Below are 23,240 nucleotides of genomic sequence, written 5' to 3'. Positions count from 1 at the left end.
AACTGTTTAATTTCTGTTTAATTGTGAGTTTAATGAAAGGCTAACAAGTAATTAAATCATACGACCATTAGCCAATGTCAGAAAACTGTGAACATGCAAATGTGATACTTAATTATTAAAACACTTATTTTAAAATATTACATGGTAAAATAGCTAATTACTGAAAATGTCAAAGGCAAAAAAAATAGGAATTAGAGAGAATCAATAAATGATGAATAAGTCTGATTACGAGTATTTTAAAATGTAACTTACACTAATTACAAGTACTCAGTTTTACAAAAAATCTTTACCATGGAGTATTTAAATGAGAAATTAATTTTAAATCCTCCATTTGTAGTCCTCTTTATATGTGGCATTACGGTAAAACATGGCCAGTGAGTCCACAGAGCAGGAAGCTGTCCATGTGCTGCATATGTGTTTCTGATGTTGTTTAGCACATGGAAGTCTTTACAGAAGAGGCGTGAAGGTATCGCTTTTGTTTTATAATGTTTATATAGTTTGCCATTGCCTTATTTGAATCGTACTATACAATTTGGAAACGCAAAAGTCCTAAATAGTGCCTTGAGTACGTCCTGTCTGTTTTAAGTTAGCGTAAACATTGCATGTAAGTTACAAACAAAATAGGCAGATTTTTGACAGCTTCTTACCTGTACTGGGCTTTCGTTATCTTTGATTTATTATTTTGGGTTTGGCTTTATCCTGTGTTTACGTATCATATTAGAAAAGCGATTTTTGTTACTTGGATAAGATTTAGCGAGGTGTTCTTTTATTTTAATCCTCAATACTTTCAGAATGTGTCTTAACTGGTGGATAACAGTGTTGTGTTGAAATCAACTAAAGTTTAATTTGAAGCTAATCGCATTCCAGGTTTATAATGTGCTAGCTGGCAAATGGTTTGTTTATGTCTCATTGAGTTCAAATTGAGTAGCCACAAGGTGGAGTTGTAAGCTGCCCGATTCTTCTTCAAATATCTGTTTGACTGCATGTTAAATAGACCAGGGACTATCTGAGCAGATAGACTTTATTATGTCTTCAGTTCCACATTACAGTGTAAAGTACTTGGTTTCCTGTTTAGAAGTAACTTTTAGAGATTTGCCCACAGTTCAAGTAATGGATTTCTGTAATTTGTGATGATTGTGTTCAGTTATCATTTGATCGGTGGAACTATGCCAAGATTAGATGATTGATAGATTAACACACTAAAAGATAAAAACAGAAACATTTTTGGACTAAGTGACGTCAAGTAAAATACTATTCTACTAAACTAACATTTCTGAAAGTTCCATTAGGATTGTGTTGTACATTGTAGCTTTCTAATCTATCCTATTACCTAATATTAACTTTTGAATGCTGAATCATTAAGATCCTGTTGAATAAACTGAAAAAGGAAAACAGTTTAATCCCATTGGGACTGTTTTCATTTCAAATTATTAAAAAGCCTTTTTTTTTTTTTTGGCCCTGCCAAGCAGTTTGAGATGAGTAACGTTGTGTTTTTTCTGTCCTGTGCTGCAGTACTTTGCCATGCGTAATCATGATAACGCCAGCGTTTGAGCTGAGTCAAGATGCTGACTTCCTTACTGTGGTTATTCGTGTACCCTACACCAGAACATCCGAGTTTGACATTTACATCGAGGGAGAAGATTTGAAGTTCTTTGCCAAGCCTTACTTTCTCAGGTGACTCACCTGCCAACTCCCTTATTGACATTCTGTTAACCACACAAAAAATACTTGTAGGTCCTTAATAGAAGGTATTTACAGTGACATTTATCTCATACACACTTACAATAAATAGATTACATTGCAAGTTATTGCAGAAACCACTCAGCCAAGTTCTGAGAAAAGGCTGAACTATTTTATTTATAGTAGAAGCAGTGACATTTTTGCCTGTGCTTTTTGATGGAAATGCATGTTGCAAATTTATATGTGACCCTGGACCACAAAACCAGTCTTAAGTAGCACAGGTATATTTGTAGCAATAGCCAATAATACATTGTATGAGTCAAAATTATTGATTTTTCTTTTATGCCAAAAATCATTAGAATATAAAGTAAAGATCATGTACCATGAAGATATTTTATAAATTTCCTACCATAAATATATCAAAACTTATTTTTGTATTAGTAATATGCATTGCTAAGAACTTATAGGAGTAGTTCACTTTCAGAACAAAAATGTACATATAATGTATTCACCCCCTTGTCATCCAGGATGTTCATGTCTTTCTTCAGTTGTTTTTTAAGGAAAACATTTTAGGATTTCTCTCCATATAGTGGACAGCCAAGAAAGTAGGGTCTTATCTAGCGAAACGATCGGTTATTTTCTAAAAACATTTACAATTTATATACTATTCTATACTATAATATATACTATAATCTCTACACAGAGTACACACAGAGCTAAACAAGACGAGCATTTGAGGTCAAAAAGTATATAAATTGTAATCTTTTTAGAAAATAACCGGTCGTTTTGCTAGATAAGACCCTTCTTTCCTCAGCTGTGATTGTTTAGAGCCATTTGAAGCTGTATTTTGGAAGTTCAACCTCGGGGGCACCATAGAAGTCTATTATATGGAGAGAAATCCTGAAATGTTTTACTCAAAAATCATAATTTCTTTACGACTGAAGAAAGAAAGACATGAATATCTTGGATGACAAGGGGGTAAGTACATTATCTGTTAATTTTTGTTCTGAAAGTGAACTACTCCTTTAATTTGGGCCACTTTAAGGGGCAATATTTAGATTTCTTAGACCCTCATTTAAAAAAAGTTGTATCTCTGCCAAACATGTTTATTAACCGTTTATTAAGCCATTTATGAAGCTTTCAGGTTATTTATAAATGTAATTTTCATAAAAATTGACCCTTATGAGTGGTTTTGTGGTCCAGGGTCGCACATACACTTGCACTTTTATCTGTATTATCTTATATACTAAGAATATATATATTAATGAATCTGTGTAATCATTTACCATAAAGGTTAACTCTACCTGGAAGAATTGTAGAAGATGGCCGGGAAAAAGCTTCATTTGATATCGATAAAGGTAACAAGCTTTCTCTGTTATAGTTTCTTCTGCAACTGTGTCAGAAAACCTGCGCTGCTTTTACCACTCAATACCTCAGACATAGATATTTCTTAAGACAGAACATTAACAAGCTTCAGCCGAAACAGCAAAATTGCCCTAGTCTTTTCAAAATCAATGTCTTTAAAGGTTCCCTTCTGTCTTTGCTTACTAACTTTCTCTACTTGAGTTCTAAGACAAGTGAAATTGTCAGTATTTTATAACAATCCAGTGTTACAGTGCACTGCTATGCCGTAGAGCAATTATTGTCATTATCATAATTATATCTAAAGGACACTCTTATTAAGTACTTATGCTTTAAATGACAAGGCTTAAACTTGTACAGAGTAGCGTACAGACATTTGGTTTTTGACTAATATTATATAAAGGGCAAAAGCACTATTCATGATCATTTTGTTTATGCAAAATAAGCCTATGGGTGAGACTTTCCGCTTTATGGAAATAACAAGAAGAATAACAACATGCAGTGAACAGTAAAACTGTTTGCACTACAAACCAGTGTGCTCATAATTAAGATAATACATTAAAATAATATGGTAAGAAACACCAATTTGCAATAACAAACAGCCTAACGAACTATTTTGCACAGTTAAAAATAGTTAGACGCAGATGAGCCCAGAAGCCAGACCCATTAAATTTACAAATGGCTGCGCCCACTCGTACGGGAAGAAAAAGGTGGATAATGCTTAGGAAAAAAAAAATCGTTAGAATCCGCTGGGGACTGGGTTTGTGTTTAACTGGTTAAGGAGAAAATCACACATACAGGATACAGGCAGCAGTCTAACACACAGTGCAGAGTTCTGGCTTCTGAAAAGAAAAATTAAAAGATAAAATATTAAGGAATTCAAGGAAGCACAATGCTACTTGACTGCCAAGGATTTGCTTTTACTTAGCGTTGCCATGGATTTGATTGACAGGTTATAGAATTTTTTATATGCATCTCTCTGATTTTACAATTTCCACAACAGTTCAGGCTGTCATACAGCTCTCTAAATAGCATTTCCAGTTGCTAAGTAATGGCCACAGGATCCTGTTCCTGGCGTCTCATTGGCCTCGTTTCAGCGTGTCCTCTTTGATCGACAGCCAGTAAATAATTTAGCAGTAGTCTGTCATAAAGAACGTCTAATTGCTTTCTGTGTTTACAGAGAGTAACAAGTAATTATGAATCATTCACAAAATCTGGAATGACTACAGTCAAAGCCATTATTGTCATTAGGAAATAACACCGTTTTAATTTTTAATGTTCTAGTAGGGTCTAAAATGATAGGTTGTTCAATGCAAGATTGTCTCAAGCAAAAACTTTGGGATTGCAACCGTTCAGCATTTAATGTGTGGAATGTAGTCCTTCTGCTTTTTTCCCCTCACAATTTAGCTTTTTTGCAAAAAAGTCAAAGATCCAAAACCACTGTGATGGTTTAGCGATTAGCACACTTACGCACTTCAGATATTGTGTGGGAAACATAGGTTTGGAGTTGTTGCGTTCATTCTCTTAATTTCCTGTCCTCATTCATTGTGTGTCTTCTATCCACTTTTTTTCTGCAATGCAAAAGTAAGCCTATGGGTGAGACTTCTGGTTCATTATTCGCTACAGGAAAATAATGAGAAGAATAACAACGTGCGGTAAACGGTAAAATTGTTTGCACTACAAACCAGTGTGTTCATAATTAAGATAATACTTTCAAATAATATGGTACAGGGTTTCCGCGGGGTCTTAAAAAGTCTTAAAAAGTCTAAAATTTAAAAATCAAAATTTTAGGCCTTAAAAAGTCTTAAATTCGCTGTTCTAGGTCTTAAATAATTTTACACAGGTCTTATTTTTCCGATGTCCATGTAACGCTACCTCTAAAGCTCATTTAAATTCTCTTTTTGTTGTTTCCGTGGTGTTGTAGTTCTTTATTTCACTATTCCAAATATAAATTGCTGTATTTAAACTACAAATGAGACCAGCATGCAATAGCCAATCAGCTTTCTGTTATTGGCGCGAGTCTCTCTCGGATTGAACCGCAGAAGTAAAATGGATTTAACTTTTTAGCTAAGGGGAAGTCCAAGTTTAGCGATACTTAGCTTGAAAAAACTGAATATAGGGCTTGACTAAGGCCAGTTGCTAACAACTGTAGATTTTTTTCTCCCTCTGTGGAAGTTACTGCGTCTTCAGACAGAATCGCAGTAGCAGAATACAGGTCAAACTACCTTTTTCTGTATATAATGTTCTCAATAATAATAATAAATATAGGTCGAGCTAGCTGACCGCCAGCCTTTGAGATACTTTTAAAATGTTTTTTTTTTTTTACTTGCCCGACCGAACAAACCGCCTGATTAAAACTGAAGTGACAAAAACAACTAGCGAACCATCGAAAGGCAAGAAAGATTCATATTTTAATACATTCAACGTAAACAGAAATTGATAATGGATAGTGCATTTCTGGTCTATTTGTGACATACTTTAAAACTAATGAATGTAACAGCACTCTAAAGAAACACACTGAGGTAAAAATGTCAAATGTATAGTTTATTTATAACATGATATAGTTCAGTAATACACCAAGTGAGCTTTTTGCTGAAAATTCTCACAATTACAAATGTTACATTAATTTTAGCTCAAAAAAGTAGTTAGTCAAGTAGTTACTTACATATTAGACAATATGCAACATTAGCAGAAGCATTCTCCTAGCAACCTTTTGCTATGACTCAGCGTTTTGCTGGAATCAGTTGAAATAACTCGCTCATGAAGTGACTTACCGCCACCTGTTGGTAGTTTAGGGTGTTTAAAAGTATGCCTCCACACCCAACTTTTCTAATGTATATATTTATAAATCAATAAATGTATTTAAAACATTAATCTCACTTTTAATTTTGCTGTGTAAATTATGTAATCTCACTGTTAACAGCCATTTAGAATTTATTGATAAATTCATAAAATAAATTCACAAAAGTAAAAAAAAAAGGCCTTTATAAAGGTAAATCAAATATGCAGATTTAAGATGTAAAAGCTAATAGAGCACTGATGAAAATATTGCTTCAGAATTTTTTTTTACATCAGATATTTCTAGTGGTACTTTTATGGGGATATTTTGTGTGGAATAGTATCTGCTGATATGAAAAGTTCACTGTATATCGTAGTAATAAATTTAATTTATGACAGCCAAGAAATTGTTTACTTTTTTACATTAAACACATTAAATATTACATATATGCATGTAATATAATATCTATTTCCATTACAGGTTTCGGTCTTAAATTTCATATAGGGTGGTATTAAAAAGGTCTTAAAAAGTCTTAAATTTCACTTGTTCATATCTGCAGAAACCCTGATGGTAAGACACACCAATTTGCGAAATCAAGCAGCAAAACAAGCTGTTTTGCACAGAAGCCAGAGCCATAAAATATACAAAAAGTGAAAATTCTGTATGAATTACTTTCTTTTAGGAAGCACAAAAAAGATATTTTGAAGAATATTTGTAACCAAATAGTTTTGAGGAGCATTGACTGTTCGTCGTATGGAAAAAATGCTAAGCCACTTATTAAATCTTCTTTTATGTTCACCAGAAAAACAGAAATTCATATAGGTTTTGAACAACACGAGTAAATGACAAGAGTTTTTTTAGTTTTTGGTTAAACTACACTGCTACTCAAAAGTTTGAGATCAGTAAGATTTTTAATGCTTTTTAAAGGAGAATTTGAATGAAGGCTGCATTTATTTTATTTAAAAATACAGAAAAAAAACTAATATTGTGAAATATTTAAAACAGTAGTTTTCTATTTTAATATACTTTAAAATATAATTTATTCCTGTGATGCAAAGCTGATTTTTTTAGCATCATTACTCCAGTCTTCAGTGTCACATGATCCTTCAGAAATCATTCTAATATGCTGATTTATTATCAGTGTTGGAAACAGTTGTGCTGCTTAATAGTTTTTTTTTTTTTTTTTTGAACCTGTGATACTTTTACCAGGATTCTTTGATAAATAAATGTTAAAAAGAACAGCATTTATTTAAAATAGAAAACTTTTGTTACAATAAACACCTTGTTCAAAGTTTGGGGTCAGTAAATTTTTTTCTTTCTTTCTCTCTTTGAAAGGAATTTTATTCAGCACGGATGTGTTAAATTGATAAAAAGGTGATTGTAAGGACTTATACTGTTAGAAAAGATTTCTATTTTGAATAAATGCTGTTCTTTTTAAAGTTTTATTTATCAAAGAATCTTAAAGTTCTAAAAAATATTAAGCGGCACAACTGTTTCCAACATTGGTTATAAAAGTAATAAATCCATATATTAGAATGATACACCGAAATAAATAATATTTTAGAGTATATTAAAATAAAAAAAAAATGTTATTCTGACTATTATTTTTTTTATAGTATTAGTTTTTAAATAGTATTTTTGATCAAATAAATGGAACTTTGATGAGCATAAGAGCCTTTTTTTTGTAAAAAAAAACAACAAAAAACATAAAAAAAATCTTACTGTTCCAAAACTTTTGACAGGCAGTGTATATCTTTAAACAATAAGAAATGTCTGCTAAAAATGCTTAACGTCTAAGTTTAAGCATGTTTAAGCTTGTCTTAGATGGTTTAAGATGGTCTTTCAACCAGGTCCCGTTTCTTTTATCTGCTGAAAACAGCCCAAGCTGGTCCAACTAAGACTAGCGAACCTGCTTTGTCTGGTTTAAAATTTGTGTTCCAGTAATAATGAACACCAGTTTCGAAATGGAGACACTCTCTTTCTTTCTCTCATTTGCTGTCTTTCTTTCTGCAGAGCAGACTTAATTATAGCACAGAGCTCACATTTAATCAGTCGGTCGAGCTGTCACCATCACAACAATCCATCTCACCGATTCCATCGCTCTTTTCTTTCTTTTTTGTGATACACCTTCACTTTGATTCTACTTGCTCATGCTCGCTTTCTCTCTTTCGTGCAGTGCTTATCAATCTTTCATTCAGGAAGAAACAGCAGAAGGAGCGGTGTGATTGTGTCTGACCGATCCGCCGTAGTCCCGACATGTCTTTTAATGAGATGCCTATTAGCGCTTTTAATTATACCTAATGGCCACGGGATCTTCTGCTTGACATCTCATTGGCCTCGTTTCAACGCTTTTCTTTGATCGACAGCCAGTGAATAATTTAGCAGTCGTCTATCATAAAGTACCTCTAATTGCTTTCAGTGTTTACATAAGAAATTATAAATCATTCACAAGTCTGTAAGGACTATAATCAAGGCAATTATTGTCATTTTAAGGGTGATGTGTGTATTTTTTACAGATTCCTGTCTCAGCTTAATAAGTAGAGACAACTATAAGTGAGCCACATGTAGGCTAATTTCCTAGAGATGAGTAAATATTGAGGCTGCTTTCAAAACGTTGCTCTGTTTGTTTAAGAATCCAATGACAGACCTACACGGCAACAGTGACTTAACCAATAGCATGCGTTTGGGGTGTGGCATCTGTTTGCTTGACCAATGGCAGCTGGGGAGAGTGTTCACAAGACTATTTTTCTTCACAAATGTTGATATTTTAAAAAATGTTGCTATCCACCTTTTTTTTTAATGCGGAAGTAAGCTGTTTTTTGGTAAATTGATTGACTTCGGTTCATAAGCCACCATAGGAAATTACAGAGAAGTATAACGAAGTGCAGTAAATGGTAAAACTGTTTGCCCTACAATACTACTTAATTGTTCATAATTAAGATAATACATTAAAATAATGTTAAGACACACCAGTTTGCAATATGAAGCAGCAAAACAAGCTGTTTTGTACAGCTAAAAACAGCTGGAAGCAAATGACACAGAAAGCTAGACGCATTAAATTTACAAATAGGGCTGCAACTAACGACTATTTTAATAGTCGACTAGTCACCGACTATTGAAACGATTAGTCGACTAATCGGATAATTATTCAATTTTTCTCAAATTTAGCATGAGATTGCTTTAATTATGTGGAAAATTATAGTAAATACAAGAAAGAAGGGGGTACTTCAATAAAAAATGCATATTTTATTGAACTTTGCTGCTGATAGGCCAATTCATACTAAAAGTAAATAAAAATGCCCTGTCTAAAACCATTTAGGCACAATAATCGGTCAGTACAGACATAAACGCATAAATTAAGAAACTCTATAATCTTTTTAAAGGACAGGCACATTTGTTTTATAAGAAAAAATAAATTAAAATCAAGTAAACATTTTCTTCCTGTAAACCAGGGGCAGGCACATCAGCAGCAATAATACCGTAAACAAACATGTATATCCAAAACAAAACGTATTGGCTTCCATGTTATTTAAATCTTACCGAGGCCAGCCAAACTGGTTTCATTTAACTGTCCGACGTGCTTTCTCTTTAAATGTTCGTGCATCACAGAGGTGCTGCCGTGATGCGCAAGGACTGCTTTACAAACCATGCAGGTAATCTTTTTATTCGCCGTAGCAGGCTAAAATGCTCCCAAACTTTATGCCTGTTTCACACATACTCAGTCTGCATTGCGTCTACAGTCCGTGTGCGTTACGTATGCGGTGCAGAAGCAGCACGGACTCGTTTTGCGCTCACACAGAACGCGTTTACAGTCCGTACATTGTGAACGTTGTAATCCGTTAACATGGGTGTGGAAAAAAAATACGCACTTTAGACGGAGTATGTGTGAAACGGGCGTGTTTTGGTACGCGCAGCTGCTGCATTCAGTGCATTGGACGCCGCCATTTCTGTATGTTATCGCTCAGCATAGAAGCTAATGCCTATGTGCGACTCTCGGCAGAGAGATGCCTCACTCGGTCAGAGAAAACATGTCTGGCGACAACATCGACAATGAAATTCATTGTCGACTATTTCTATTATCGATTTTTGTCGACAACGTCGACGAATCGTTGCAGCCCTATTTACAAATGGCTGCGCCCGCTCTTACGGGAAAAATAACGTGGATAAACCCAAACGGACTTTCATTGTATGGCCAGAAAAATATCTTTTGCATTCCATAGAAGAAAGAACTGAATTTTTATTTTTGGGTGAACTGTCACTTTAAAGTTGTAATGTAATGTCGATTATATGAAAAGGGCAGGGTTTATGAAGATGTTATCACATTTTGATTGAAAATTACAAGGTCAAAAAGAGTTGTGAATGTGAATAAGCAATAAAATGTGCATGGAAGAATCCACAGTACAATCTATAGAAAGTAGGGTGGATTTCCACTTCATGCCAACTTTAATGAGTTCATTTTGCTGTGTCCTACTGCTTTTGTTTCAGTGCCAGTGCAATATGTAAAGATGTTTTCCTAATGAGCTATTAAGCGATATAAGACAAAGAGGAAAATTTCTGCACCATTAACATTGGAGCCAAACAGAATCGCAGAAAGAATGAGTGTTCAAACAGGTCTATCAAACTCTTTTTCTGGGGTGCTCTTATATCTCATTTTCAATGTCTATATATCTTGTCACCTTGAAGTCAGCATGAAATGAAAATTCTCCTTGTTTTCTTAATGTATGTTATTGATCTTATTGCGAACAATTCGTCCGTGAATACGCTACCAGTCAAAAGTGTTTTAATGTTTTTTTTAAAGAATTCTCTTCTGCTCACCAAACCTGCATTTATTTAATTTGATTAAGTACAGCAAAAAGAGTCAAATCTGGAAACATTTTTACTGTTTAACATAACTGTTTTCTATTTGAATATATTTTAAAATGTAGTTTATTCCTGTGATTACAAAGCTAAATTTTCAGCATCATTACTCTAGCCTTTAGTGTCACATTATCCTTCAGAAATCAATCTAATATGCTGATTTGCCATTCAAGAAACATTTATTGTTATTATTATTAACAGTTGAGTAATTTTTTTTCAGGATTCTTTGATGACTAGAAAGATCCAACAATCAGTATTTATCTGAAATAAAAAGCTTTTGTAACAATATATGTATTTTGGGGGGGGGGGGATTATAGAAATTAATACTTTTATTTAGCAACGATGCTTTAAATTGATCAAAAGTGATGATAAAGACATTTATAATGTTTCAAAAGCTTTCTATTTCAGATAAATGCCGTTCTTCTGAACCTTCTATTCATCAAAAAAACCTGAAAAAATCTACTTAGCTGTTTTTAGCATAATAATAATAATAAATGTTTTTTGAGCAGCAAATCAAAATATTAGAATGATTTCTGAAGGATTGTGTGACTGTAGTAATGATGCTAAAAATTCAGCTTTGAAATCACAGGAATGAATTACATTTTAAAATATTTGAATTGCAAATAGTTATTTTAAATAGTAACAATATTTCAAAATGTTACTGTTATATTTTCATTTGTCAAACTATTTTTGACCTTGACCACTCAAATGTACATCACAAAACGGACTAAACGATTTGACTACGTTACCCCACTTTAAGTATGTGTGTACTGTATATTTCAGGCCTGTTCACGCTTCATGTCCCTAAAGAGACAGCCGGACAACACTTTGAGGGTTTGGAGATGCTCACAAGTCTCCTGGCTCCTAAAGGATCAAGGTCAGCCAAACCACTAGTTGAGGACACAGGTAAGTTTAACTTCTCCCTTGTGCGTGATGGTCTTCCAGCACGTTCTTCTGGTGTTTATTTTAATTTCATGTTCCACTCATTCTGTATTCTCCCAACGCCCTCTGTTGGCGTTCTCTCAGAGGCCTGTGGTGGAGGATGTGAGGAGGAAGATGAAGAGGAGGAGTTTGATTGGCAGATAGAACAGGAGGTTTACACTGAAACCCCAACAGAGACGCTGAAAGAATACCACAAGTATGGCTTTGCAAACCTTAGGTCTGGAGTCTTCACCAGACTGCAAGTAAGAACATCTGTCCCTGATGAGACCATACACATGGTGTTTACTAAGTTTTTGATAAAGATGACACAAGACATATTGAAAAATACATGACCTGGTGTTATTGTGGACAACCCTTTGTGCCAATCAGGAGGAGCTGAATGAGGTGATTGACGTGAAGGATCCTGACAATACTGCTCCTGAGCTCAGAAGACGCAATCGACTAGACGCAGAGACTACAGTATTTTGTGCTGACCATTACTTGTAAGTCCACTATTTCTGTTTCTGTACTAAATTTCATCAAAACTTTTGTGACCCTGGACCACAAAACTAGTCTTAAGTAGAATGGCTGTATTGATATAAATAGCCAACAATACATTGCGTGGGTCAAAATAATTCATTTTTCTTTTATGCTTAAAATCCTTAGGATATTAAGGTCATGTTCCATGAAGATATTTTGTAAATTTCCTATCATAAATATATCAAAACTTAATTTTTGATTAGTAATATGCATGTCTAAAAACTTCATTTGAACAACTTTAAAGGCGATTTTCTCCCTCAGGATCCAGATTTACTAATCCTTGTATTTTAGCCAAATATTGTCCTGTCCTAACAAACCATACATAAATGGAAAGCTATTTATTCAGCATTTAGATAGTGTATAAATCTCAATTTCAAAATATTGTCCCTTTGTGACTGGTTATGTGGTCAAGGGTCACATTTTCATTTCACATCTTGCTCACCACAGAACATCCACACAGTCAGATGTTTTTCTCAACTCTGTTTTGTGAGTCTCATTAATTGACGAGTATGTTTGACGCAGGGTGAACTTGTATGAGGACGAGGAGGAAATTAGAAACCTGCTGAAGTTTAAACCGTGGTGGAGAGAACTGAGCCAGGACACATCAACGCACTCCGACACTTGTAAGGCCTTTACCTCCTCAGATTAACTATATCACTTTTTTCTGTCTTCAGAGAATGAAGTTAAACTCCCTAAATGTATTTGCACATTCAGAGCATAATTACCGCTCCGTCTTGTGTGTCTCTCTCCGTGGGTCTGGAAGAAGAATTAGGTCGGGTTTAGTTAAATTCGCCAAGTTTACAATGTAACCTGGAATGTTTCCAGAAGAGCTGTTCCTAGTACCTGCCAGCAGGTGGCGCACCTTTGCCGGAAACTGATCGTCTTGGGACCTTAATATTAGGCCAGCGACAGCGTCGTGTTCTTACGTTGCACATAGAAAGAGATTTGAAGCTATTTGCAGACTCGCACTGTTTTAACACTCATACTTTTGCCCTTTTGGTAGATTTATGTGTTTTTGTCATTGTTTTATAACTGCTGAGTCATATTGATGAGGCTGTGTGTGAGTCACAGAGTTTAGTCAGCGAGGTACAAACCACCTCTCTGCCCACTTTTGTGCCCACAAAGCATATTGTGCTCTTTCTTTCTTGCTAGCTTTCTTTAATATATCGTTTTCTATCAATAATATCTATCTTTATATCGTTTTGTCTACCTATTATTCTATCTCTGTTGTTTTGTGTTTTGTCTGGTCCATCTATCATTCTATGATACCTTTATGTTGTTCTATCTTTCATATATATTTCTTTACAGTCGAGGTCAAAAGTTTACATTCCCTTTCGGAATCTGCAAAATGTTGATTATTTTACCAAGACTAGAGGGATCATACAAAATGCATGTTATTTTGTTTTTAGTACTGACCTGAATAAGATATTTCACATAAAAGATGTTTACATATAGTCCACAAGAGAAAATAATAGCTGAATTTATAAAAATGATTGATTCTTAATACTCTGTTACCTGAATGATCCACAGCTTTGTGTTATTTTTATTTTTTAGTTTAGTGATAGTTGTTCATGAGTCTCTTGTTTGTCCTAAACAGTTAAACTGCCTGCTGTTCTTCAGAAAAATCCTTCAGGCACCACAAATTCTTTGATTTTCCAGCATTTTTATGTATTTGAACCCTTTCCAACAATGACTGTATGATTTGGACACTGAGGACAACTGAGGGACTCATATGCAACTATTACAGAAGGTTCAAACATTCACTGATGCTTCAGAAGGAAAAAAGTGATGCGTTAAGAGCCAGGGGGGTGAAAACTTTCTGTATTTGAAGATCAGAGTAAATTTTACTTATTTTGTCTTCAAGGAAACATGTAACTATCTTCTGTAGCTTCTGTAAGGCAGTACTAAATGAAAAATTATAATATTTAGGCAAATTAAGAAAAATGTACACCTCAATTCTGTTCAAAAGTTTTCACCCCCAGCTTATAATGCATAGTTTTTCCTTCTGAAGCATTAGTAAGCGTTTGAACCACCTGTAATAGTTGCAGTGTGAAAAGATGGAACTCAAAATCATATAGTCATTGTTGAAAAAGGTTCAAATACATAAAAATGCTGAAAAACCAAAGAATTTGTTGGACCCAAAGGATTTTTCTGAAGAACAGCAGCCAGTTTAACTGTTCAGGACAAACAAGGAACAATTATGACTAAACAAAAGCTGTGGATCAATCAGATAAGAACACAGTATTAAGATTTTAAGGGATGTAAACTTTTAAACGGGTCATTTTTATAAATTCAACAATTTTTTTCTCTTGTGGACTATATGTAAAAAAAAAAAAAAAATTATGTGAAATACCTTATTCAGGTCAGTACTAAATAAACAATAGCATGCATTTTGTATGATCCCTCTTAGTAATTATTTAGTGAAATTATTACTATTTTGCAGATTCTGAAAGGGGGATGTAAACTTCTGAACTCTGTCGTTCCATCATTTGTCTCATTTTTTTCATCTTTTCTTTAATCCATCTGTCTCTTCCATCTATCTTAACTCTGTTTCTTCATCTAGCTGTATAGCTATGTATCTATCGTTTTGTCTGACTGTCTTTTTCTTTCTTGGCACATCTGTTTTAATAGTGCAAACTCTGAAAAACTAATCTGGCATGTTTAAAGTTGCATGGAATATCGATGCGTGTGAGACGTGTGTGTGATAAAGCGGCACAGACATGGACAGCCGAGAAGCGATTGTGTCCCACACCAGCATGTTCTTTATCACTAGAGTAGTGTGCTAATTCCTCAGTGCCCGATTACAGAATGAGAAAATTACTCTGAGCTGCAAGCATATGTTGGTGCAGGGGGGACAAGGGGGGAGTTACACAGCTGGTCCTATCACAGAAGAAGAAGATGGAGAAGGATTAAACAGAGGGAGATGGAGATATTTCAAGATATGCATTTCAAATTGTCTGTCTCTGCTGTCAATTCAATCAAATAGCATTGTACAGCTACTCAGCACACAGACGCTTCTATATATGCTTCTATATGCCTATGTTTTGTTGTTGTTCTCATCAGTATGCTGAATGCATGGAGCAGATTAATTGCTACTAATTGCTTGGACAGGCCATCCTGAACATCCTGAGTGAAGTGCACACAAATCAGTGCCAATATATCTCCTCCTCACCGTTTTATAATTTTTTCTTGACTGGATATGGCTCGTTAAGCCATTAAAGCAGTTAATTAGGCCCTTTGCTCTTTGAGTATTAGGATGAGCTTGTTCAGTTATCATTACCGTTTAGCTATCATTAGATATGGGAAACCAGGTAGGCTTTATTTCTTTGTAATGATTTCTTATACATTGTATCAGACAGTAGCGCCAAGGGGTTTTTAAGTGTGATTTTTAACAGAATTATTTAATCGTTAAGTTTCACAATTATTAGTTAGGAAAAATGATCATAGAATCACATGCCTACATTTTTAGTTCCCTCTGGTCATGTTTTATTGTCCCCACCCCAGGACACCAAGTTAGCCATGATTTCCACTGCACCCCTCAAAAGAAAAGGAAGAAACTCATACCTAGTCATTTTCTAGACAGACTAGTCAGTGCATTTTAAGAGCAATTCAAAGATTTGTGGAATAGGTATAGCCAAAGGCTATAAAAAAAACCTCTTTTGCTTTGTCTTCATGATGAGAAACTTTCCTGCACGACTGAGATCACACACACATGCGGATGTGTTGTGTTTATTTCCTGAGATTCTAATTCAAGATTTCTGCTTCTTCCCTGTCTATCTTTTCTCTTTAGTTTGTGTGTTTATACATGTGGTGGTGCACTTGGTTTCCCATGTGTATCGGGTATCTTCACACTCTAGGTCCCAACGGAGATGACAGCCTCGCCGTATGTGTTTATGCATGTATGCACTTCATTATTCCAGTCCCCCATTTCACTCCCAATAGCTGTTTGTGTTAGTGGCCTGGGCACCTGTGTGGTGTCAGATGTTGTTTTTGGAGATTTTGCCATTGAATGAATGAAGAATTATAAAGGATTTCATAAAAGAAGGCTGTTATAGCCACAACACGACATTTGTACATTTAAAAAAGGTCATTATTTACTCCCTCTTACAAGGAAAAATAAAAGGGTAATTGTCAGTACTGTAGAGAAATAGTCTCTTCGTCACATATTAAGTAAATGAAATATAAAACATGTTGCTATTATGAGAAATAGTCACAATTTAATGAAAATGAAAATATGATATTTAGGCTAAATAAGATAAATGTACACATCTTCATTCTGTTCAAAAGTTTACACCCCTGCCTCTTAATGCGTTGTGTTTCCTTCTGGAGCATCAGTGAGTGTTTGAACCTTCTGTAATCGAGTCTCTCAGTTGTCCTCAGTGTGAAAAGATGGATCTCAAAATCATACAGTCATTGTTGGAAAGGGTTCAAATACGCAAAAATGCTGAAAAACCAAAGAATTTGTGGGACCTGAAGGATTTTTCTGAAGAACAGCAGGCAGTTTAACTGTTCAGGATAAACTAGGGGCTCATAAACAACTATCACTAAACAAAAAAATAAAACAAAGTTGTGGATTAATCAGGTAACAAAACAGTATTAAGAATAAAGGGATGTAAACTTTTGAACAGGGTCATTTTTATAAATGTAACTATTTTCTCTTGTGGACTATATGTAAACATCTTTTATGTGAAGTATCTTATTCAGGTCAGTACTAAATAAATAAAAAAATAACATGCAGTTTGTATAATCCCTCTTATTTTGGTAAAATAATGAACATTTTAGAGATTCTGAAAGGTGTATGTAATCCTAAATCAGAAAACTTTTGTCATTCAAAACCCCAGATTGTTTTCTTCTATAGAGCTCAGTAATTATCTAGAAGAATATTGAGGCTGCTCTTTTTGATAAAACAAAGGTAGATGTGACCAGCGTTAGTGCTATTTTCCTTTGTATTGTGCTGTGTAATCCTTTTGAATAGCTTTGTGTGAGGAACAAGTCAATACTTAACTCGTTATTCACTGACACTGACGTATGTTTAAAATCTGGCATGTTCACAATACACGAGAATGTCTTTGTTCGTATACAGCCAGAAACGCAATTCACTCAACACCAGAAGATGAGGAGGTGTGTATTGTCAATAGAGCAGCTTTGAAATAAGACAGGTTTTCACTTTCATGCACGCTACCGTTTAGCTACCGTTGTAATGATTTCTGAAGGATCATGTGATTCTAAAGACTGGAGTCTGGAGACTGACGCTGGAAATTCAGCTTTGCCATCACAGGAACAAATTACACTTTAAAATGCACTACCAGTCAAAAGTTTTTGAACAGTAAGATTTTTAATGTTTTTTAAAGAACCCTCTGCTCATCAAGCCTGCCTTTATTTGATCCAATGTACAGCAAAAACAGTAAAATGTTTAAATATTTTAACTATTTAAAATAACTGTTTTCTTTTTTAATAAATTTTAAAATGTAATTTATTCCTGCGATCAAAGCAAAATTTTCAGCATCATTACTCCAGTCTTTAGTGTCACATGATCCTTCAGAAATCATTCTATAATAATATGTTGATTTGCTGCTCATTTCATCAAATCACAACTGTTTGTGATTGATTTTTATTGTTGTTATTATTATCAATATTTAAAATGGTTGAGTATTTTTTTTTTTCAGGATTCTTCGATGAATGGAAAGATCCCAAGATCAGATCAGAATTTTTGTTATTTATTTTTGATTTAGCAATGATGCTTTAAATTGATTAAAAGGGATGATAAAAACATGTATAATGTTACAAAAAAAAAAAAATTTCAGATAAATGCTGTTCTTCTGAGCTTTCTATTCATCAAAAAAACAAAAAAAAAAATACTCAACTGTTTTCAGCATAATGTCTTTTTTTATATTTAGCAGCAAAACAGAATAATAAAATGATTTCTGAAGGATCACGTGACTGGAGTAATGATGCTAAAAATTCGACTTTGAAATCACAGGAATAAATTACATTTTAAAATATATTCAAGTAGGAAAGAGTTATATAGAGAATATTTTAAATATTACAAAATTTTACAGTTTTTTCTGTACTTTGGATCAAATAAATGCAGGCTTGGTGAGCAGAAGAGACTTCTTTAAAATAAATAAATAAATCTTACTGTTCAAAAACTTTTGACTGGTAGTGTATATTAAAATAGATTTCAGTTCTTTAAAATTAAATTAAATTAAACTCAGCCTTGGTTTCAACTGTGTGTATTTATATATGTTTTCTTCTTTAATGCCAAACTCGTTTTCATTTCTGTTGTGACCAAATCTGAATATGCACATAATCTTATTGCACAGCTGAGATTTGAATCGGTGAATAATGAAATCAGTTTTAGTTTGTTTCTCACACAAATCTGTCATATGGCTTTAGAAAACATGGATATACTGGATTTTTTTTACCCCTTTTTTTAACACAATTACCCTACAGTTTTGGAATGAGGGTGAGTAAATGATGATAGATACTTTACTGTTTGTGTGTTTTGGATGAAGTGTTTCTTTAAAACACCCCTTTTTTATATAGAAGGAGCGGTTTTGAAATCTTCATCCTGCCATGAAACGCTACCACGAGTGCCAAGAGTTTCTTTATAAACGACAAAGAGACAAAAGAACATAATCTGTAATTGGTGACAGATACAGTTTAATATAAAAAGAAGACAAGAGCAGGGGTGGAGCTGAACTCCCTCCTCAGCTCCTGGTTTTGGTCTCACAGGAGTCAGTGTTTCCTGCCAGGCCGAGGCAGCTGTGTTAGAGGGTAAATCAGGTAGACAGAGAGAGAGAGAAAAAATGGGGGAGCTGTTCAGTCGTCATGTCGCTGGAATCCAGCAGCTCCCAACAGAGCCAGAACTCGACCTCTGCCAGCACTAGCTTTAAGTGTGTGTGTGTGTGTGTGTGTGTGTGTGTGTGTGTGTGTGTGTGTGTGTGTGTGTGTGTGTGTGTGTGTGTGTGTGTGTATATGGACATGCAAGCATGCACACGAGGGGCTCTATCAGGGGCAGCGCTGCAGCCAAGAAGGGGATCACTTTCAGCTGCTACTAAAGTGCTGACTTGCCCTTTCTCTCTCTCTCTCTTTCTCGGTGCCCTGCCTTCGACTCCTTCCTCCCTGGTGCAGTATCAAGTCAGTTTAGGGCATCAATCAAGCTGTGTAACTTTGCTCTTCCCGTGCGGTAACTTTACTATGCTTCAAAAGCCTCGTCTCCGACTCTGATTTAAAAATAATTGCGTCGAACATGCTTTTGTTTCTTAAAGCTCTCAGCAGAGCAGAGGCATCCATCATTCCTAGCTGGAGCCCAGCGTTTAAACTTGTTTTTCGGGGAGAATTTGTCAGAGATTGACTTTGACTGTACCTCCCTGAGATAACTTGATAAACAACACTGAATGTCTCTCTTTCTCTCTCTGTACTTCCAGCAATAACTTTCACAGACGAAGAAAAAGAGCAGATGAGGAAATTCACAAACCGTTCGTACTTGCTGGATAAGAAAGCACGCTTCCACGTTTGGCTCGGTTTGGTGGACCTCATTCTCGCGTATGTCTATGATGTGCGCACTACAGAGGGAGAGCACAATGTAAGTGTACGCTTGTTTGCCACAGACACATAAGTGGGTTTGGCGTGCGAGTCCTGGCATTTTCACGTGCACCAAAGCTTCAGGAAGTTGATACGTTCCTGTAATGTATTCCAGACAGTTCCAAGAATCTCTTCGGAGGCCACTGCACATGGTAGTAATTGTAAAAATAAGTTTGAAAAATATAAAAATGATGGTTATTTTATAAAACGCAGCTTCTGAAGCTGAAGTACCAGAATGTTGCAAGGGCTTGTGAAGAGCCCTGCTGGACTGACTCCAAAGCTTTCAACATATGTTAAATGTACAGTCAAAATCTGGGCTTTGATTCAATCATAATAGCTAGAGAACATATCAAACCTTCTTAAAACATTCTCCTGTCTGAAGTGATAAATTTAGCGTTGGAGCTGTGGCTTGGTGGTTAGCGCTTGTGCTCACTGAGCCATAGTGTTCATGTGAGTGACGTGAGTTTGAATCCAGAAACTTTTTTTTAACGTAATTTCTTGTTTTTTCACCCCTGCTCACTTAAATAAAATGTGACAAAACAGGGATGCACAATATTATGTTTCTGGAAAATACCAATAATTAGATAAACACAGTTAAATATTATGAGAAATGTTATTACAATTTAAAATTTCTTTCTTTTCTATTCTATATATTTAAAATGTAATTTATTCCTGTGATGGCAAAGTATTTTAAGCATCAGTGATATGATTTTCCGAAATCATTCTAATATGCTGATTTATTTATTATTACCAATCTAAACAGATAAGTGCTGCTTAATATTTTTTGTGAAAACCAATATGCATTTTATTCAGGATATTTTGATTAAGCTGAGACACTGCAAGTGATTAGGGTAAAAAAAACAAAACTAATAGTTATCACCTTACTTACCCAGTTGATTGATTACTTTGATAATTGCGAACATTTTTTGTATTGCAAGTTTTCTAAAATGTAAGGTTTAAATATGCAAATGAGGCAAATATGCACTAATTTGCATACATTTCTAGTACAGAAATCTAAACACTGGATGAATTTGGGGTAACTCGTTTAGTCACAACATAATTCAGAAAAAACTTAGAACAGGCAGGAAACACTATAATTTTTTTAATTTGGGGGGGGGGGTAAAATGTATAAAATCAAGCAAATTATATATGAACAAATCCCTCTGTAAAAACCTTCAAGATATAGACAGGAATAAAAATGTAAATTTGGTGTGTGTAAGTGTTACTGAAGTGGAGATTTATGGCTCAGTGTAGGAGAAAAACTCATTTTGAGAAAACTGCCTTAAAAGAAACACTTAATAGTGTTTTTGGATGTTTTCTTTCCACTAGCCTGAAAAAACACTTTATGAAAAACCAAAAAGTCCAAAATCTCAAAAACAGCGTTTTAGCCTGCAGTGTCTCTCCTTAATAGAAAATGATTGGTAAAAACTAAAATAATCTGTGATGTTGGCCGATAACCAATCCAGTACTGATAAATTATGCAACCAAAGAACATAATGGCAAAAATAAAATTAAAAAGGATTTTAGTTTATTAGTGACATTGTTGCATTCAGAAAAATGGTCAGTATTATATCATGTACTAAATAGCACATTTTTGAAACTTTACAGGTCAAGTGAGTGATAGTTATGCTAACATAATCAGATTTGTATACTCTGTGTCTGACATCAGTATAGTTCAGTTTGTATTGCTTGTAGGATCACTGATAAAAATATTGACTAATCTTGTTGTGATTTGCAGGTAGAGTCCGCCTGGACCATCAGGAAGCTCAGCGGTACTCTCAGCTGGCTGGAGGTACGTGGTACATTTAGCAGCGTAACAAAACGTGACATGGCCTTGAATGCACAAACAAATGACTAAATGAGCGTGTGATTTTTAACTTATGGAGACTTAGGCTTTTCTCGCATGAGTTGGTTTTCTAATCCAATCTTTTGGACTGTCTTCTCTGCTGTTCTGCATGTGATTAAATCTGATCTGTTTGTTCAAACAGTGTAGTCAATATCCGATGTATCTGCTTCAGTTGCTATAGTAATAATATAAGCATCTCACAATGCCAAGAGACTTTCTCATACTACAAGTGAGAGAAGCTGTCAGTGTGAAAAGAAAGGTCAAAAAAATATGGAAATTTTGCCTCTGCTTATGTCTATCATGCAGAACTCGAGGCATATGAGATTTTTTTTTTTTTTTTTTTTTTTTTTTTTTTTTTTTTTTTACACATTTACAAATACAGATTTTACAGTTGAGGTTAAAAGTTTACATACACCTTGTAGAATCTGCAAAATGTTCATTATTTTGCCAAAATAAGAGGGATCTAAATGCAACTACAAAGTGCATGTTATTTTTTTTATTTAGTACCGACCTGAATAAGATATTTCACATAAAAGACGTTTACATATAGTCCACAAGAGAAAATAATAGTTTCATTTATAAAAATGACCCCGTTCAAAAGTTTATATATGCTTGCTTGTTAATACTGTGGTGTTACCTAAATGATCCACAGCTGTGTTTTTTTTGTTTAGTGATAGTTGTTCATGAATCGCCTTTGTCCTGAACAGTTAAACTGCCCACTGTTCTTCAGAAAAATTCTTCAGGTCCCACAAATTCCACAAATTTTATGTATTTGAACTAGGGCTGTCAATCGATTAATTTTTTTTAATCACATGGTTGTAATGAGTTAACTCGCGATTAATCGCACATTTTTATCTGTTCTAAATGTACTTCATATTAATACTTTTTAAAGTTTTTAATACTCTAATCAACATTGGCATGGACGAATATGGATGCTTTAAGCAAATATGTGTTTATTATTAGTGAAACCATACTCGACATAGAGCATGAAGACTAACTTGTTTCAAAGGGCATAGATGTTTTTCAAATAACTTGTTCATGTCTATTCGACACGTGGGGGAAAAAAAAGAACATAGAAATACCAGATTCCCATTACTTCTCTTTCTTTGCACTGAGCAATTTACTTACACAAGCCTGTTTACATTATTTGCAGGACAGGACAGCTCACTTCTTCTGAACATGCAAAATGTACATTTATTATTACATTTGTTTGCCTCTCGGTGTCCACATACTGTCATCTGATGCAGCCAAGTTCTCAACAAAACTGGTTCCTTTGTTATAATTTAGTATTTCTGTTATCAGACAACCAAGTAATATAAAATAATAACTGAAAAAAATCCTGAATTATGATCATGATTCAATCGCTGAAAAGAATAATTTACAGGCATCTGGACATAAGTCACTATTCCCTGCATTATTATTGTTGTTTTTAACTGGCTGTTTGAATGCCTTCACGATCCTTTGACTTTTTAGGAGTTTACCCGTTTAAAGTTATGTGATCCCAAAAACCTGCTTCTTTTATTTTTTTTAAGGTATTGTTTTCGTTATAATGTACTGATTCGAGAGCCTGGTCTCATGAAAATGTGCACTAGCACGATTTTCTGTTTCTATTTGGCGTGCTATTAATAAGCTGAAATTAACTTTGACGTGCATATGATATGCAATTAT

The 23,240-nt window shown here is 34.5% G+C and overlaps 1 protein-coding gene across 1 annotated transcript; it reads left to right on the top strand.

Moving 5' to 3' along the window:
• Positions 1-388: 388 nt before the first annotated feature.
• On the top strand, positions 389-21,584 carry LOC141347583 (protein SHQ1 homolog). The gene is made up of 9 exons (XM_073852576.1): positions 389-466; positions 1,513-1,674; positions 2,974-3,038; positions 11,462-11,584; positions 11,705-11,862; positions 11,990-12,102; positions 12,662-12,762; positions 19,570-19,727; positions 21,465-21,584. The coding sequence occupies exons 2-9, from the start codon at positions 1,532-1,534 to the stop codon at positions 21,582-21,584; spliced, it is 981 nt and encodes a 326-aa protein (XP_073708677.1). The 5' UTR covers positions 389-466; positions 1,513-1,531.
• Positions 21,585-23,240: the final 1,656 nt, after the last annotated feature.

The sequence above is a fragment of the Garra rufa genome, chromosome 12 (genome assembly GCF_049309525.1).
Source record: "Garra rufa chromosome 12, GarRuf1.0, whole genome shotgun sequence".
Lineage (NCBI taxonomy): Eukaryota > Metazoa > Chordata > Actinopteri > Cypriniformes > Cyprinidae > Garra > Garra rufa.
This window is presented reverse-complemented; position numbering and strand designations above follow the sequence as displayed.

Excerpts from the sequence above, each read along its gene's own strand:
- LOC141347583 (XM_073852576.1), top strand. The coding sequence starts at position 1,532 with ATGATAACGCCAGCGTTTGAGCTGAGTCAAGATGCTGACTTCCTTACT. Across the intron at positions 11,585-11,704 it reads ACCACTAGTTGAGGACACAG|AGGCCTGTGGTGGAGGATGT; the intron begins GTAAGTTTAACT and ends GCGTTCTCTCAG. Across the intron at positions 12,763-19,569 it reads ATCAACGCACTCCGACACTT|CAATAACTTTCACAGACGAA; the intron begins GTAAGGCCTTTA and ends CTGTACTTCCAG.